Here is a 20,019-nt window from a genome sequence, read left to right on the forward strand (position 1 = left end):
GTCAAAACCGCTAGAAATACTGGCAGCAAGAAAGCCAGCTCTGAGGATGATGACATTGCCATGATCCCCAGATATAAGTGTCAGGCTCCACACTATCTACCAATGCCTGACTGAGTTAGTAGAATCCAAGATAACACATGATCTGGATGTGCAGATTGTTAATAGCTGCAATGAAGGGCAATTTCTGCTCTAGGTCACCCTAATGCCTCCACCTCTGCCAGAAGACTCCATCATTAGAAAAGGAGCCAGCATAAAATTATGTCTGCTTCTGCCTAGGAGATAGTGGGCCTCTTTTTCTTTCCCTGTTCATGTTTCAGAAAGTGATCTTGGTAAGCCAGAGAAAGAACTATGGCCCATGGCAGAGGGGTAAAGTAATGTGCTGTGAAGGCACTAATAGGACCCCCCAAACAAGCCACCTCACCTTCTCTTCCTATCTCCGGTCCCTCGTGCATAACATGGAAATAATGCTGGCTGCCCATGTTATGGGATTGTTGTGAGACCTGAACAAGGCAGAAGTTACCAAAGTCCTAGAAATGGTATGTGGCTCAATGCTTGTGAGTTTATTCCCCTCAGGACATAGTCAATCCTTATCCTTGACTGTGTTTTCAACCTAACCAACTCTGCTTTTTCTCACTGGATTTGTTGATTGCTAACCCAATGGCTTTTCCTAACAATGCCCTGTGGTAAGAAAAACTGATTTTTTTTAAAGAAGCAGTATGTCCAGTCCAGGGTGAAAACTCAGAATTTCTCCAATCCAGTCATAGCTATCCTATTCCCCTTTGCTGCTGTACACAATCAAGTCACTGTAAGGGAGGCTGGAAAGAACCAGCCTCCCTTACAGCTGAGTGTGGCCATGTGGCCCAGGTCTGCCCAATGAAGTATATAGAGAATGTATAGGGGATTTATATAGAAAAGGCTGTTTCTTAATAAAAAGGGTAGATGTGAGCAAAGATGATGATACTTGGAATGTGATAGAAATACCTGGAGTTGTTGCAGCCATGTTGTGACAAGCATGTGGTCATAGAGTCAACCTTCTGAAAATGGCTGAGTAGGAGGTTAGAAGCTTTGGAATCCTGGCATTTTTGAGCAGCTGAACCAATGCAAGTGTACTTCTGTACTTCTTATTCTGAGTGGGGGAGTGGGGATGGTAAGGCTCTGTTTAGTTATACCGTTGTCTCTAAACTTTTGTTGCCTAGTAAATTAATTGAAAATAGCTTTTAGAAATACCAGTGTCCTGGCACCATACCTAGAAATTCTGGTTAATTAGTCTACCTTGGGGCACCTGGGTGGCTCAGTCAGTTACGTGTCTGCCTTTGGCTCAGGTCATGATCCCAGTATCCTAGGATAGAGCCCAGCATAAGGCTCCCTGCTCAGTGAGGAGCCTGCTTCTCCCTCTCTCTCTGCAACTCCCTCTGCTTGTCCTCTCTGTCAAAAAAAAATTTTTTTTAAATCTTAAAAAACAAAATCTATATTGTGGCTTTGGACATTAAAAAAACCTTTCTGTTATCAACAGTGTGAGATACATGACAAGATATAATACAAAGAAACCATGTCAGTCTCACACAGCTTCAACAATTAAGAATTCCTGGATCTATACTCCCACATTCTTGTCTACCCAGAGGTTATTTTGAAGCTAATCCTGAACATCATGTCACTTAATAAACAATTATTTCAGTATGTATCTCTAAAAGATATATACACTTTAAAATTATAGGCACTGTAACACTATTGCATTTTAAAAAGTAGTTATAATTGTGGGGCACCTGGGAGGCTCAGTGGGTTAAACCTCTGCCTTCAGCTCAGGTGATGATCTCAGGGTCCTGGGATTGAGCCCCACATCAGGCTCTCTGCTCAGCGGGGAGCTTGCTTCCTCCTCTCTCTCTGCCTGCCTCTCTGCCTACTTGTGATCTCTGTCAAACAAATAAAATCTTTAAAAAACTTTTTTTTAAATTTAAAAAGTAGTTATAATTGCTAAATATCTTCAAATATTCATCCTTAGCTTAACATTTTCCAATTGTTTCATACATAGTTTTTCTTTTTTCTTTTTTTTTTTTTGTAAGTTGGCATACAGTGTTATATTAGTTTCAGGTGTACAGCATAGTGATTCAACAATTCTGTATATTACTCAGTGCTCGCCACAAAAAGTGTAGCCACCATCTGTCACCATACAATGTTATTACAATATTATTCATTCTATTCCCTATGCTGTACTTTTCATCTCCATGACTTAATTATTTTGTGACTAGAAGTTTGTACCTCTTATTCCCCTTCACTTATTTCACCTGTCCTTCAAGTCCCTCCCTTCTGGCAACCACCAGATTGTTCTCTGTACTTACGATTCTGTTTTTGTTTTTTGTTGGTTTGTTTTTTAGATTCCACATAAAAGTTAAGTAATATGGTATTCATCTTTCTCTGTCTAACTTATTTCACTTAGTATTATACTCTCTAGGTCCATCCATATTGTCACAAATGGCAAGATCCCATTTATTTTTTTTTAAAGATGTTATTTATTTGACAGACAGAGATCATAAGTAGGCAGAGAGGCAGGCAGAGAGAGAGGAAGGAAAGCAGGCTCCCCGCCGAGCAGAGTGCCCAATGCGGGGCTCTATCCCAGGACCCTGGGACCACGGCCCGGGCCGAAGGCAGAGGTCTCAACCCACTGAGCCACCCAGGCGTCTCCCATTTATTTTTTATGGCTGAGTGATATTCCCTTGTATATATGTATACCACATCTTTATCCACTCATCCATCAATGGACATTTATGCATCTCCAGATAGAAGCACACAGCACTACCTATGAGATACTATTGTCAAAAAGAAGAAGAAGAAAAATCTAATTTGAATCTAATAAAGGCTCTGTCTCTGATTTTAAATCAGATTTCATAAGTCAGTCAGAGAGCAACAAATACCATATGATTTCACTCACATGTGAAATTTAAGAAACAAAACAAATGAACAAAGGGGGAAAAAGACACAAACCATTAAACAAATTCTTAACTATAGAGAGCAAACTGTTGGTTATGGGATGGAAGATAAATGAAATGGATGACGGGAATTAAAGAGTACACTTATCTTAGTGAGCACCAGGTGATGTATAGAATTGTTGAATCACTGCATTGCACACCTGAAACTAATTTAGCACTGTACGTTAACAATTAGTGGAATTAAAATTTAAAAACTTAATAAAAAAAGAAAATAAGATTTCAAATATTTATTTAAAAATAAGCAAATATTTATTTCAGCTCAGGATCCAGTTTACTTTCATGCATTATAATTTGTTAATATGTCTATTAGGTCACTTTCAATCTCTGGCTGTTCCTTTGTCTCTCTCTCTCTCTCTCTCTTTCAAATTATTTGCTGATGAATTTAGGTCCTTTACTCTCTAGAGTTTCATAGATTTTCCTGGCATCCTCCCTTTGTCATTGTTTAACATATATGTGTATGTCTCCTGACTTACCTATAAATTGGTTGTTAGAGACAGAGCCTTTATTAGATCCAAGTTGGTTTTTTTTCTTCTTCTTCCTTTTTTTTTTTTCTTTTAGCAAGAATACCTCACAAGTAGTGCTGTGTATTTCTATCTGGAGACACATAATGTCTGGTTGTCTCTTTTTTTATGATGTTAGCAAACACTGATGATTATCGCCTAGATCTAATATTTCGTTACAGATTATAGAATGAAGTTATTTTATTTATCTTTCTCATTTATTAGCAAGAATACTTCTCTAAAGAGAATCTTCTCCACGTTAATTATTTGGTAACACAGTAGATACACAAATGGAAGGATCGTTATTTGCTTTTTTCCTTCTATTTATCAGTTTCAAATTATGAATTTATTCCCTAGTACTCACAGGGCATATTCTCATAATCACTATGAATGCAATATTTAAATGCACTTAATGTATTTGAATCTACCTAATTACTGTTCTTATAGATGCTCAAGCTGATGCATTTTTAGGTATATAGACTTTTCAGATTAGCTCTTGAATCCTTTTTACATGATCACTGTAGTCCTTCCTCCATTCTGGTACATTAAGTTGTTCTCAGCTAACCTTATACATTTCCTAAAATTAGCTAATTCATCACATAATCTTGATGTATTTTTGAACGGAAAATGCTTGGTAGAGAGCAAAATTATGGTGCATGGCTGCAAGTTACCAGATTCATCACAGTTTCTAGTGCTTTGTAAGGGACAGAGCTAAGAAGTATGTATTTTTGAAGTAAAATAGAACATGAGTTTATACTGATACATCTCATTTGAATTCATGGCTTCAAGGTATATACTTTATGTCATTGATCTTTCATCCATATATCCTTTTTCTGAATACACAGTCCTGACTCCCAGTGACACCAACAAAATTACTCATTACTGTTATCCCACAATTCACAAACAACAATGTAAAAAAAAAAAAGAACATACCAACAATACCAATAAAAATCCTGATTCTGAAAACAGCTTAAAAATTTCAACTGACTCTTTTGATTCTCAGGTTGTATCTCACAGGAATTTACAGGACAAGTGATTGTATTTTACAATCATTAAAAATAGTTTCTGTATTGTTGTACCACCAACTTGGTTCATGATAAAGTCTATTAGATTCATTTTGCTTTTCATTGCTTTTATCTTATTCAATTAGTTGCATGTAATAAGTATGCAAAAAAATTAAATCTACTATAGAACATATTTTAGCAAAGTCCAGTTTGTCTTCTTGTCCCTTCCAGTCTGTGTCTTCTGTCCCATATGCACATTTTTTTAGTTTGTTGATTTGAATTCTACATGTATTCATACTCGTTGTGTGTTATAAGTGATTATTAGACAACTTTCCCCATCTTGATTTTTTTCATTCGTCAATATATATATGGAGAGTTTTCCAAATCAATATGTAGAAATAGTCATCATTCCTTTATATAGCTGCATAATATTCAATTATTTTATTTTTCATGTCTTCTATTCATGGATATTTAATTTTTCCGGTTTTTGTTATAACATGTGTTGCTATGATCAATAACAATTTCATATTTTCCCAATGTTTCTTTGATTTCAAGAATTGGGACTTATGGAACAACAGATATATGCTAAATATTGCTAAATTCTCCTCCATAAAAATTTTACCATTATCCAAAGAGTTTGTCTTTCTAGAAAATGTTCCAGGTGATTTTGAAATTCTGGATAGGTTGAGAACCACTAACTTAATTTGTTATTAGTTGTTTATTATTCTTGTTGTGGTTTCATTTTTTTGTTGTCATTATTACTAGAGCTAAATGCATAACAATCTAATGCACAATTCATCATTGAGATATTCCTACTATATTTGATACTTAATTCAGGGACTGTGCTGAATATATCTTTATATCCACAGTGGCTAGCACAGGGGCAAGAACAAAGCAAGTTCTTATTAAATATGTGTTGGAGCAAATGAGGTAGTGATGTATAGTGACATCATATTTTATTGCTTTCAAAAAAAACATTATTTTGCCTGCCCCTATATCAGATGTTTCATTTCTGAAGGCATGGAGTGTGTATTATTCATACAGCATGCAACAAATATTTATTTAGAGTGTACCATGTGACCGACAGTATTCTAAGTGGTGTAGATAGAATAGAAAACAAAACGGGTAAATGTCTGTGCCCTGTGGAGTTTATATTTTATTGGCGTCAGAGATATTAAACAAAATAAGAATTGAATATGAACAAAGGAGTACTAAGCATTAAAAAGAAAATCAAAGCAGTGTAACAACGAGACTGACAGGGATTTTCACAGTGCTTAGACCTACCTTCATCTTTTAAGCAGAAACCTGAATCGTGAGAAAGATGGCTTGTCTGTCATAGAGGGCATTTTTGAATATTTATTGATTAAATGAATGCTTTATGATTGCCAAGAGAATTTTATGTCTCTGACTATGTAGCAGTCCCCAGATCAAAGCAACCTGCCTTATTCCTCTGTGCTAAACTCTTCCCTTTCCATCCCTCTAAGGTGGCCCATAAAGTCAGCCTGAGAGAAACTGAACCTCATTCCCCATAATCAATACAGTAGATCTTCTAGATATATATCAAAATTTGCAACTGGACAATAGAAACATACTGTCTCCAGCACACAGGGAGAGTCACAAAATTTTATTATATGCCAAATCACAAAGAAAGTATCAAATAACGTAGAAATAACAAAACCAGCATGCTCTTATCATAATACAATGAAGATAATGTTTTAAAAAGTCTTTACATCAGAAAATTAAAAAACTCTATTAAGGACAGCAGAGTGGTACAACAGAAGCATGCTGGGGCCATAAAACTATTAAAAGCCTTGAGTGAGGGTACTTGGTGGCTCAGTGGGTTAAGCCTCTGCCTTTGGCTCAGATGATGGTCTCAGGGTCCTGGGATTGAGCCCCACATTAGGATCTCGGCTCAGCGGGGAGCTGGCTTTCCCCTCTCTCTCTGCCTGCCTCTTTGCCTACTTGTGATCTCTCTCTCACTGTCAAATAAATAAGTAAAGTCTTTAAAAAAAACAAAAGCCTTTAGTGAAAGGGGAAATACAAACCAAAATAGCAGCATTAAAAAAGTGGTAATGGAAATCCTACATATTATAATATGTGGGAAATATTTAAACAGTTTTAGAGGAAATTGAATAAATTTAAATTTAATTTGAATTTAATGTTTGTATCAATAAATTTTTAAAATAAAATTAAAGAATTCAGTTTTCAACTCCTAAAGTTTGGCAAAAAAACACCAAAGTAAACCAGAAGAAAACACAAGAAAGCAATGATAAAGATTACAAAAAACACAAAGATATAAAAAATAGAAAAATAGAAGAACTAAATAAATCAAAATATTAAATAAATAAATAAACTAAATAAATAAAATAAATACATAAAAATATTAAAAATAAATTAATAATAAGTAATCAACCACTAGTTAATGTAATAAATAGGTAGAAAACACAAATACACAAAATAAGAAATTAATAGAGGAGAATAACCATTAAGACAGAGAAAAAAATTTTAAATAATAACAAAATAATTCTTTGCACAATAAATTGAAAACCTAAATGAAAAGTACGATTTCCTAGGAACAAATAATTTGTCAAAAGTAACTCCAATTGAGAATGAGATCTTAAATAAACCAATTTCCATAGAAGAAATAGGGAGACATATTAAAGAACTCCCTCACAGAAAAGCATCAGGCCTTAAAATTTTCACAGAATTTTACTAAAAACTTAATCACCAACTAATCACAATTCTACATAATTCATTAGTCCTAATGCTACACAATATATTCTAAATATAGGAAAGTAATAGGAATTCAAATTATTTTTATGAAATGAGAATAACATTGGTAACAAAACCTGATATAGTATAGTAAGTTATAGGACAATTTCAATTATGAATATAGATGCAAATCTTCTAGATTTAATATCAATAGACAGAATTTGATACCACATTAAGAAAATAATATACTGAAGGGACGCCTGTGTGGCTCAGTGGTTGGGTGTCTGACTCTTGATAATGGCTCAGGTCATGATCTCTGGGTCGTCTGAACCAGTCCCAGGTGAGCTCTGTGCTCAGTGGGGAATCTGCTTTTCTCCCTCTCCTTCTGTCCTTACCATGCTTTCATGCTGTCTCGCCCAAATAAATAAATAAATTAATTAAATATTTTAATAAAAGATAATGATATACCATGAACAAGTGGGATTTACTGTTGTCAATCAGGGGTTATTCAATAGTTAGGAAATATGTTAATATACTTAATCTTATGACAGACCTAAGGAGAAAAATCATAAAAATCTCCAGAAATTCTGAAAAAGAATCCAGTGCAACCCAACAATTATTACAAAAAAATCAAAACAAAATAAAATAAACTTGCAAAAACTTAACAAAATAGGAATTACAGGTACTTCCTATATATGAGTATATATTTGTAAGGAAGTGTCTATTTTATATCAATACTAAGTAAATAATAGAATTCATAATGGGAAACACAAGAGACCTTCCTGCTAAGGTCAAGAACAAAGAAAAGTTGTCTACACTTTTTCAAATATTACAGCTTTCACTATTCAAATGTGCAGTGGAGCTACTAGCCACAACTAAAAAACAAACACTAAAAAAAATTTTTTTAAATTATAGGTATATGAATTACAAAAAGAATCGAAACTCTAGATTATATGACATTGGGACAAGTCAAAAAATGCAGTGATAAAACTACACAAATAATAAAAGATTTGGTAAATTTAGAAGGATATAAACTGATATACTAAAATCAATGACTTTTAATACACATAAAAATAACCAAAAACAAGATATAAACAAAAATGTCATTTATAATACAACAAATAAGATAACATTCTTAGAAATAAACTTGACAAGAAATGTAGAAAGCTATATGAGGAAAAGTTTAGGCTCCGGAAATCCATAAAAGTAGAAAAATTAGATTTTGTTTTTGAATGGGAAAGTTCAACACACTAAAATATGATTAGTGTCCAAATTTAATTCATTCTCAATATAAATATACCAGCAAGTTGTTGTTTTCTAGAGAAAAGATGAGTTTTTTCTAAAGTTTCTCTGGAGAAAAAATAAACATTCAAAAATAGCTACAATACACAATGAAAAAACAATGAGGGAGACTAATAAAAAGTCAGTCAAAGAGAAATTGAATAATCAGGTGAGAGAAAATATTTTTCCCCAAATATATTAAGGATAAAGAGCTAATATTCCAAATAAATGTACTTTTTAAAGTCAAGTAAAAAGACCATAATCCATCACAAAAATGACAAAAAAAGCAGAACAAATAGTTTAGAAGAAGAAATACAAATGGCCCTTAAATATATTTAAAGATGTCAAATCTACTGATAGCAGCAAGAACTTAAATTAACACTACTTTGGAAAACCATTTCTCACCTATTAGGTTGTCTGTTCTCTGTTCCTATCTGTTATGATTCATGTACCACTATCTCATGCATATATTATTTTGGGTGTATTATGCATTGAATACTAAGCTGGTACTAATCAAGCTACTTTTATAGGATAAGGAATAGAGCTTGGTAGATAGAAAACGCTCAATAGGCACTAGTTAACTTTATTTCAATTCATTAACACCATGAATAATATATGAGCTGGGTCCTCCTTCAACACTTTGGAAAGCAGTTGGTGCGCTTTATCCAATATTTCACATTGTACAAATGATCTATATGCGCCCATACTGTCTTGCAATACTAAAAATTACAGAAGCAATCCTGTGCAGTTATGGAACCAAATTACTTATACAGTAGTGACTATCATTGGGAAAATAATTCTGTTGACTCTATTTTTCTCAGTCTGAACTGACAAAGGAGATGGTGCTGGCAGCTGAGGAAAATCTGCCTTTGGTGTGTCAGGTCTGAACAAGTCTGGGTCAAGTGCATGGTTACCATGGCAACAGCACAATCAGGATGCATCATCTCCCATAGCAACAGCATCATCGAGGGGGCCTAATGTCTGAGTAAAAGCTTTCTCTCCATGTCATGCCCTATTTGAATCCACATCTATAGTTACACCCTGGGGTGCGAGTTGCAAGGATACAGAGAGACCACAAGGAAACACAAAAGCAAGAATTATAAGTCATTTCAACAGCTTTTTTTTTTTTTCAGACACCACTGCCCAACACTATTACATTAAGGTATGGGAGAGCACTTTCAGTCAGATCTGAAATGTCTGAAACCCAATTATGGAAGTAGAAAAAGGCAAAATCTTAGCTTAAACAGAAAAGAAAATATATCTCCATCCTAAGACAGTCCCAATTACCTACAACTTCCACAACACACTCTCAGAAGTTACTCATCCAATTGTTCCATTGTTAATTAAGGATAGAGCTACAAAACCAAAGCTGACACTATAATACTCTTGCTGCCAAATTTGCATACATTTACGAAAAGGAATATGAAAGACTCCAAAAACTGGAATCATTTAACACAGCCTTGTTCATTTACTATCAGCACCCACAACTGTTACCAAAAAAATAGGTGAAGCATCCTTAGGTAGAAAAGAAACACCAAATAACCAATTGCTGTAGTCCTTCCAGAAAGTAGTCAAGTCTGGGTTAAAAGGAGAAAAAAGGATCCCCATATGTTAACACAATAGCCAACCAACTCCCGCATATAGTCCGGTGACCTGTGTGTAAATATTACTGCCATCCCTAAGAGCACTGGGGTAAGTTCAGCGTGTTGTCAAATTCTCCCTCATTTGACCCAACATTTCTCATATAGCAGCTTGTCTTCAAAAAAATTTGCACATCCGGGCATTGTATGATTTATAATGTTCTGACAATCTTTTGTGGAACCCATTTCATGTCGATACAGGAGAGCTAGCTCTTAGCCTCATATTAGAAATCAGAAAAGTGAAGTTTGAGGAAACGGACGGAGGCTGGTCACCAAAGGGTCTTTGACGCGACCCAGGTCAAACACTTGGCCTTCAACTTGCACAGTCGTAACTGGAAAAACCACTGAGATGAAGAAGCAGAATAAAGACACTTGTTGATTTGCTGACAAAGTACTCCCATAGGAGTGCTGGGACTGTGATAAGGAGGGGGCTCTGTTAGGGAAAGAGGCAGCTGGGCTCTGCAAGTTTCTGGGAAGTAGAGCAATAGCAGATGATGGCACAGATGAGCACAGAGAAAGCAGTGTGAGTGAGACTTAATGGTCATGTGAGGAAATGAATTTTGGAAGCCAAGAAATAATCAGACCCATGAGTTGAGGTCACTTGTCTCCCACCGCACCCCCATTAATGTAGAAAGATCCAACGAGGGAGTGAGTGTTAAATTTTCTGATCCCAGTGCAGTACTACTTGAATAACACCAAAGAGGGCAAAGGGGTAATGTCAGTTTCAAACATTTGTTGGAGGGGAGGCCACAGCAATATATTGTTGTGACAGAACAATCAAGTATGATATCAATACACCTCACTCAGTTCTTTGACATACTTTCAGCACACATTTACTAAGCGCCTGCTGAGAGCTCGCTCCTGTGCCAGCAGACTGAGATTGAGTCTGCGTCACTCAGGGACAAACTGAGTGTCAGTAAGAATCATAACTAAGATGGACCTAACTAAGCACACCAACTGCGATTAAATATCGAGACCACAGCGACTCAAGAGACACAGACCTCACAGTCACCATTACTAAATGCTAGGAAATAAATTCATTGTTTTGAAATTGGGTGAGCAGAGGCAAATAATGAAACAATTGTCCCGTGTTTGGCATATGAACTGTAACACTGGTTCCCAAAGAGTGGATGAGGGAAGTTGCTCATCAGAGAAAAAGTCTATCTCATACATAAAGAAGGGTAGATAGAATTAAAATATCTCCATTTTAAGCCTCAAGGGACACTAGCGCCCCATGCTGGCATTATAAAAAGAGGGGCAGCCATGCAGTATGTGCCTCCTGAGAGATTAATGCAACACTGCCTCTGAGACTTTCTTGCCAAAATAGGAAGACTGGATCAGAAGAGGACCCCGGCTCTAATTCCCTGTCACAAATGGCAGAATTCCCTTGTTTCTGATGGCTGGACTAACATTCCCCTGCTCACATGTCCTTCCTGTCAAGAAACTTACAAGAAAACAGAATCTTCCACAGAAGACCCCTACATGTGGCCCATCCACTTCCGTGGGCAGAACTGGGTCACGGGGCCACCACCGTTGGAAGCAGAGGAGGCTGGAAATACCATCACCTGGCAAAGGAGAATGGGATAGCAATCAATGACTGCACTGGAGAAATCCAGAGTCCCACCCTGGGATCGGGCATGATCCCCCCCCCCTTTTTTTTTTAAACAAAATCAGTTTTTCTTACAATTGGGCGTTGGTAGGAAAGGCTGTTGGATCAGAGATCAATAAATCCAGTGAGAAAGAGAGGCAGGGCTCCTAGGATCAAAAGCACAGTCAAGGGTAAGGACTGAATATGCACTGAAGGGGGGTAAATTCACAAAGATTGAGCCACATACCGTTTCTAGGCACTTTCATACCTGCCACCTTCTTCCGTGCTTCCAACCGTTCTATAACACAGGTAGCCGGCATTAATCTCCTTGTTATGCATGAGGGACCACAGACTCCTAGAGAAGGGGCGAGGTGGCTTGTTCAGGGTTCTGATTAGTGCCTCTAAGGCACATTATTTTTTCCCTCTACCCTGGTCCATTGTCCCCACCTCTGACTTACTACATTTACCGTGGGAAACAGAAACGGGGGAAGGGAAAGGGGTCCGTTCTTTCCTCAGCGCAGTACAAGACATAGTGCATGTCAGGAAGGGGACACACTTTTAATTCTGGCCACTTCTCTGATGATGGGAGATGGTGGCACAAATGGGGCTGACAGGGTAGACACCTGATCCTGCCTGATATGGGCTGAATTGCGTGCCCGCATGTTTCCTATATTAAAACTTTAACCCCCCAGTACCTCAGAATATGACTGTACTTAAAGATTGGACTTTTGAATACGTGACTCTCAGGTTGAAATGAAGCTGTGAGGGTGGTCCCCACTCCCATCTGACTGGTGTCCTTATGAGAAGAGGAGATTAGGACACACGGAAAGAAACCAGGGGTGTGTGAACCCAGACAGACGGCATGTGAAGAGGCAGCAAGACGGTGTCCATGTGTAAGCCAAGAAGAGAGGCTCCAGGGGAAACCAACCATATGGGGACCTTGATCTTGGCCTTCCTAACTCTGGAACTGTAAGAAAATAAACCTTTGTTCTTAAGGCCACTCAGTGGGGGACATTTTGTTATGGCAGCTCTTGTAAAACAAATACACTGCCCCACACTATCCCTGCTGCCCATGCTGCACAGCCTGATCCAGCGTGACATATGGGATCACACGAGCGCAGCCATGCACTGACACAAGAAGACTTCAAGGCCTAACACACCACCACGGAAAGTGGCTTAGAGACTCAGCGATCTTACCATACTCGGAGGTAGCTGCCACCCTGGTCGTGTTGCCAGTACGTCCGACCGTAGTTACAAAGAATGCCTCTGATGTGCAACTGGTCCCACGTGCCTCTGTTGTGACATCAGAGGCTTGACGATGTCCTGCCAGAACATCAGAGGAAGTTCCCAGAAGACCTTTCTGATGCCCCATACTCCACTTCATGCCAGTAATAGGTTGCCACTCACAAGGGCAAAGAGTTGTTCTTCTTTACGTTGACTTTACTCCCCTACCGTGTTTTACCCCAAGCCAGAAGGGTCTGACTCGGTTCTCCTCCGTCCTTAGTGTCCATCCTTAAAGGACTGTGTTTCCTGACGTGAGAATCCTGCCAAACTGAATGCTCTGTTCTCTAGTTAGGTAGATGCGTGTGACTCAACGCCATTTGTAGACTGATGAGTTCTTGGTGTGTGAGTCTGTTTTGAAGAGTACCGGCAAGAGGGAGATTCCCATTATTAAAACAACTCAGGATCTAGTCTTTGGACTAGATATTTAATATTTAATATTGCATTAAATTTCAATCAGTGTTTTCATATGTCGTGAATCCTGCAGACTCGCCTGTTGTTGTTTCGCCTGTTCCGCCTGTTGTTGACATGTGACATTCCCTCTTTCCTCTGAAAACTTACTGTAGACTTACTCAGCTCTTCATAGAAAATCCAGGCACTGAAGGTAAGAAACATACCTGCTCACAGTAGATACTGTAGGTGAGCAAGAGCAAGGACACAGGAGGATGCCCCGTCATTATTAATTCTACTAATTATTCTGTTGATAGTTCCGTGTTGCCTATTAGTTATAAAATCTGTCTTCAATAGATGAAGCAAACCCTTCAGATACCCAAATGAGAAAGGAGAAGTAGTGTGGTGGCTGAGTGCTGTCTCTGTCGATTATATTGGAGGTATATCAGAAAAGAGTCCCCTAATGTGAGAGAAACGGTGAATAGGTTGTGTCCACCGACACTGACCCTGGGGGCAAAAATGGTTGTTTGTTTGTTTGTTTGTTTTTCTTTCCACAGGAGATGGCCGGGTTTCTTTGATGAGAGTTAGAAGAGAGAGTATAATTTCTCTGCTCTGCTCTTGAAGTAATTCACTAAGAAAAGAAACTTCACCATCAGGGGTCTGAAATCCGGTGTAGGTAATTTCTTATCTCACTTAATTTAATCTTGAATAGAAAATAAAGGGTCTGTGATGAAAAAGCCTTTCAATTCTCTTCTGTCTCACAGAATGGAGAACACCCCTCTCACTCATGTACTGAAACAACACATCTATTACTGGGAGACTTGTTGGGGAAGGGGAAGCCTTACTTGATCATTGCCTAAACTCACCCCTAAAATATCTGAGGTCTGGCCGACAAGGCATGCAGTGAATACAGTGGGATCCCAAAGGTTGGTTCCACATTTTTCTTGCCAACTGAAAAGAAAATGGAAACCTTGTATTTCTAACTTGAACAGTGTCTTTAGGTTACATGCTACAAGACCGTTAGGCTTGCAAACATTATGCTAAGCAAAGCAACCCAGACACAAAAGGACACGTCCCTTAGGATTTGACGGATGGTTCAATGTCTAAAAAGGAGGCAAAATCAGAAAGACTGAAAGTAGAGTAGAGGATACCAGGGACTAGGTGGGAAGAGTAGAGGGGGAGTCATTGTTCAATGTGCACAGAGTTTCTGTTTGCAGTAGTAAACGGCTTGGCAAGAGTGGTCACAGTTGGACAAGATTGTGAACCTAATTAGTGCCTCTGAATTGTATACTTCAAACGATTACAGTGACCGTTTCACACCCTAAATATGTTTTTTGCCACACAAAAAAACATTTTAGGGCTTTTGATCAGGAGGCGGAAGTGTCTCCCGAGGGCCAGAGGCAGCCTTCCAGAAGGGGTACCTAAGTCTGTCTCTGGATAATGATGGCAGAGCCCAGGCAGTGTCCGGTACCCAGCAAGGGCTGCATAGGTATTAGCTGCTGCTGAAATCATCATCTGCCCTGCTCCTTCTATGCACAAGTTGTGTCTCTGCGATCCCATGGACAAACCCGTGCGCCTGTCAGCCTTCTGACTGCCCTTTCCCTGAAGTTTCCCCTGTCTTCCCCCTCCATTCTGCCGGTTCTGGTATGCTGTTACCTCAAATGTGCAATGCATGATGTCAGTGATGGTAGTTTTTAGTTTTCCATTTTTCAGTGTATCCATTTGATTTGGAAATTCTAGTGTCCTGGGGCGCCTGGGTGGCTCAGTGGGTTAAGCCTCTGCCTTCGGCTCAGGTCACGATCTCAGGGTCCTGGGATCGAGCCCCGCATCAGGCTCTCTGCTCAGCAGGGAGCCTGCTTCCTCCTCTCTCTCTCTCTGCCCGTCTCTCTGCCTACTTGTAATCTCTGTCAAGTAAATAAATAAAATCTTAAAAAAAAAAATTCTAGTGTCCTGATAAAACCTCACGTTTGTCATCCATATTCTTGAACATATTAATCATAATTATTTCACAGTCCGTGTCCGATAAGTATACTATTGGGGTATTCTGGGGGTGTTTATCTCTTCCTCTTTCTCTTCATCTGGTTTTTGATGAGCCTGGTGGTTTAATTAAGTGCCAGGCATTGTTTACGGAAAAGCTGAGTGCTCCTGGAGGATGTGTCTCCCTCCGTAGAAGTTTTACCTTCTCCCTGGCAGGCACCCAGGGTAGGGGCCATGACATCAGTCCAGCCAGGGGCTGAGCTCCAAGGGTGCTCCGGGCTTTTTATAAAGTTTGCACCACCTCAGGTTCCCCCTGCCCCGGATGGTAGGTAGCCCTTCAGGGGTCCCCACTGACAGTCTGGGGTGTTTTCTGGGGGCCCTCTTTCCGGTGAGTTCTGCAGGCACGCCTCTTTTTACTTCCCTACACCCTGGGACTGCTGAGATATCTGTTGAGGCTTTGAACAGCTGTCTGTTCAACTTCCTAGTCTCAGGTCCTATGCAGCTTAGGTATGGAGGAATGCCTCCAGGGAGAAAAGCACCCAGTACAGGTCTCAGGTCTGTCTGCCTTTCTTCTTCCTAAGGCCTCAACTTCTCAAATACTGACTGCTTTGTAAGTCGGACTCTTGAGTTTTGTTCCCTAGCCCCATGAGTTTTCTGAGGAGCTGCTGTCTTCTCTCACTTGGTGGGTTCTTTGTCTATAGAATGATGCCCTGTCACTCAGGGCACTGTGGCCTTCAGCCCTTCCCTGAGGGGAGAAAAGTAGCACAGGATTGCTGCATTCCCCTGCAGAGATTCTCTGTTTTCCAGATTTCCTCTACCTGGATGTGCTGGGCAGAGAAGAAGCTCTCTGATGCCTTCAAGCAATGTTGGCTATCTTCCCCCCTTTATCCAGACTTTTGTTTTTCTCTGTGAGATAATAGGACTGAAACGGGCTCTTTCATCACGACCATAGGTGGAAGTGGAAATGACCCCTCCATGAATTTTACGTCTGTTTTTTTTTTTTTTGTCTAAAATAAATACACAAATCCTGCTCTGAAATATGTTCCAAAAGAATATTAATTTCAGGAGCTTGTCCTACCAGGTATTAGTAGAATGCTGAGGTCTGAAACACACATTTTGACAAAGCAACAGCTACAAAATCATCAAGGAAAAATGTGTGACCTAACAATTTTTTTCTGCAATCAAATCTGTCATTCAAGTATAAAAGCAATAGGCAAAAAATTGGAAGCACGTGCTAAGTCAGGGACATTTATTCTAAGGACTCTGCTTTAATGAATTTGGTATCGTACGAACTCAGTCAATAACGATAGAAAACCTGAGGCAAATAGACCGCTATTGAGAGCCAAATGTTCATAAGACTAACAAATCAAGTGAAAGAGCTGTAAATAAAGCTAACATTTTTAAGGCAAACATAGAGGCATGGAAAGAGAGAGAAGGGTATTCTAACCGGATCTTTGATCATAGCTAGACATTAGTAAAGAATGTCCAAAGGACAGATTAGGAACATTGCAAAGAGCTGTACTTAGAAAAAATACCGACAAGAATGTTGGTTTGCGGGGATGATAGCGGAGACTCGCTTCTTTCTGCTTCTGCCCTCTAAATTCAAATGAATTCCTTGGAAATATTTCAACAAATTATCACAAAAAGAGTGTAACCGGTGGAAAGGAAAATGTGTTCTACCTAAGGACCTAAGGATTTGAATATCTATGCCATGGTGAATTCCCTGACCTTTGTCTTCTTTCTTTAAAAGATCGTATTTATTCATTTGAGACAGAGAGATACAGAGAGAGAGACAGAGAAAGAGAGAGAGAGAGAGAGGGAGAGAGAGAGAGAGAACATGCACAAGGGGAGAGGTAGAAGGAGAGGGAGAAGCAGACACCCCACTGAGCTGGGAGCCCAAGGCAGGGCTCCATCCCAGGACCCAGAGATCATGACCCAAGCCCAAAACAGATACTTAACCACGTGAGCCACCCCTGTGCCCCTACCACTGTCTAGAATTAAATCGAGTTTCAGTGATGGGCATCAAAGAAACACCAACACTCCTAGAAAAACACAGGAAGAGAGGAGAAAGAAATAAAGTACACAGACACAGAAAAAAAAAAAAACCCAAAAAACAAAAAACAGAAAACAAAGCCAACAAAGAAAAAACAAAAACAAAAACCAGGGTCTGCTTTCAATGGGTGAACATCAGGAAAAATGGAAGCTCAACTGTGACATAAAGGAGAGATGGACACACAAGAGAAGTACCAAGGGAACTACCTGCAGCATTTGCAAGAGCTAGGCCTGGCCTGCGGGGCAGGTGCATCCACTCTGCCCCTCCAAATGAAGGAAACAGCAGGATCCACCTTCCCAAAGCAGCCACTATAGCTGATTCTCAGAGGCCTGACCCACCTGTGCACTTCTCAAGACCACCACAGTTTTTCCTCACCACCTGCTCAGGTGACTCCAGTAGGCTTCATGTCTCCTAGGTGTCCCTTCAATGGCAGAAGGGGATCCAAGGCCAGCGTCTCTCTCTACTCCAGCCAACAGAAAGGTTCCAACTGTATATGGTGGCTCACGTCATTCTGCCCAGCAAAACATCCTGGCCAGGCGCCTGCAGTTCCTCCACTCATTGGCAGAAAGCAACCGGGCCTGGCATTCGTACCAGAAGGCGATCTAGTTTTGGGGTGCCTCCACACTCCACCCAGTGGTGGAGAAATACCCAGGCCTGCAGCTCCTAGCCCTCCACCAGCAGCAGCAGGTGTCATGGTAGATGACCCCCTCCCTTGGGTGTACTGGTAGATATAGAATAGGAAGGCCAGTGGTCCTGGGTGACTGAAAACACAGGCCAGGCGAGAATGTTCTGTATCCTTTAGGCCCTGAATCCCACACCCCCCACCTAATGACATCCCACGGCCCATGGAAGCATTTTCTGCTACCACGGGCATGTCTGGCAGTCACCCATCAGAAAATCAGGTGGACTCAGAACAATGTGGCTCAGGAATGCTTTGCAAAAGCTCATGAAATGAAGTGACAGTGGAACTGCGTCCCCCCCAAAGTAGGCCAGAACAGGCAGGCCGATCCTTAAAACAGGGCAACTTACTATGAAAGGATCAGGAGTCTTTTCATAGACTATCCAAACTGTGCAGGTCAAGATAAAAAATTGTTCTTCAGACGTAGAGCCAGGGAAGTCAAAACTTAAATGAGAAAAGGCAAACCCCGACAACAACAGAGATGAATCCGATGTTAGGACTCGCTTGCAAAGATTTTAAAGTAGCCAATATAAAATTTCTTGAAGGAGTAATTATGGATTACTATGAAATTTAAAAAATAAAAGATAGCAAACCTCTGCCAAGTTACAGAAATAATATGAAACATGCCAAATGGAAATTAAATATTTAAAAATATCATAAAGAAAATAAAAAACTGCTGGCTGGGATCCACTGTAGACTGTAGATGACAGAAGATGAAATCAGTGAACTTGAGGACAGGTTAGACTATGCTGTTGTTCAGGAATGAAAATGTTGTTAAGGAAAACGGTACAACAAGCAAACAAACACGGACCGAGTTTGGGAGCTGTGGGATGAAAGCCAATGGGCTAACATTTTAATCATCTGAGTTCCAGAAAGAACGAACAGTCGAAGCAATATAGATCCAATTCAGATATGACACAGCAGCTAGAGTGATCAGACAGGGAAGACAGCCTTTTTGTCCGACATCTTAGTGAGGCTGCAGGGGTGGACGCTCCTCTCCCAGCTTCGCTATGCCGCCCAAGGATGACAAGAAGAAGAAGGATGCCGGAAAATCGGCCAAAAAAGACAAAGACCCAGTGGACAAATCTGGGGGCAAGGCCAAAAAGAAGAAGCGGTCCAAAGGCAAAGTTCGGGACAAGCTGAATAATTTGGTCTTGTTTGACAAAGCGACATATGACAAACTCTGTAAAGAAGTTCCCAACTATAAGCTTATAACTCCAGCTGCTGTCTCTGAGAGACTGAAGATTCAAGCTTCCCTGGCCAGGGCAGCCCTTCAGGAGCTCCTTAGTAAAGGACTTATTAAACTGGTTTCAAAGCACAGAGCTCAAGTAATTTACACCAGAAACACCAAGGGTGGAGATGGCCCAGCTGCTGGTGAAGATGCATGAACAAGATCCACCAACTGTACATTTTGGAAAATAAAATTTTTTATTAAAAAAAAAAGACAGGGAAGATAAACAACTATGATAAATATGTTCAGATTTCTAATGGGATAAGTAGACAACATGCAATAATAGATAGGTAATGGAGGTAGATAGGTGGAAACTGTGAAAGAGAATAAAAAGGGAATGCCAGAATTCATGCTATGGCAATAGCTGTGAAAAATGGGGTCTTTGATGGGGTCCTCAGGAGTTGTGACCTGCCCAAGTAGAGAATCAGTGACCTTGAAGAATGGCCAACAAGGACTTCCCAAAGTGATCCGCAAATAGAAGAAAAACAAAAACCAAACAACCAAACAAACAAACAAAAAAAAACATGAAAAAATGCAGAGTAGAACATCCAAAAACTGTGGAACAATTTCAAAATACATGACGTAGACATAATTGAAATGCCAGAAGTGGAAGTAAGGGGAAAAGGAGCAGAAAAGCTATTTGAAAAATGATGACTGTGAAATTTCCAAATTACTGATAGGCACTGAATCAGATACCCA

At 39.6% G+C, this 20,019-nt stretch overlaps 1 protein-coding gene across 1 annotated transcript; it reads left to right on the forward strand.

Annotated features, from left to right (window-relative positions):
* The first annotated feature begins 19,042 nt into the window (after window positions 1-19,042).
* Window positions 19,043-19,492, forward strand: LOC123388583 (40S ribosomal protein S25-like). Its single transcript, XM_045068351.1, has one exon. It carries the CDS (start codon window positions 19,100-19,102, stop codon window positions 19,475-19,477), a length of 378 nt encoding a protein of 125 aa, XP_044924286.1. The 5' UTR covers window positions 19,043-19,099; the 3' UTR covers window positions 19,478-19,492.
* Window positions 19,493-20,019: the final 527 nt, after the last annotated feature.

Source organism: Mustela putorius, unplaced genomic scaffold (assembly GCF_011764305.1).
Source record: "Mustela putorius furo isolate JIRA1106 unplaced genomic scaffold, ASM1176430v1.1 tig00003902_pilon_pilon_pilon, whole genome shotgun sequence".
Lineage (NCBI taxonomy): Eukaryota > Metazoa > Chordata > Mammalia > Carnivora > Mustelidae > Mustela > Mustela putorius.

Excerpts from the sequence above, each read along its gene's own strand:
- LOC123388583 (XM_045068351.1), top strand. The coding sequence starts at position 19,100 with ATGCCGCCCAAGGATGACAAGAAGAAGAAGGATGCCGGAAAATCGGCC.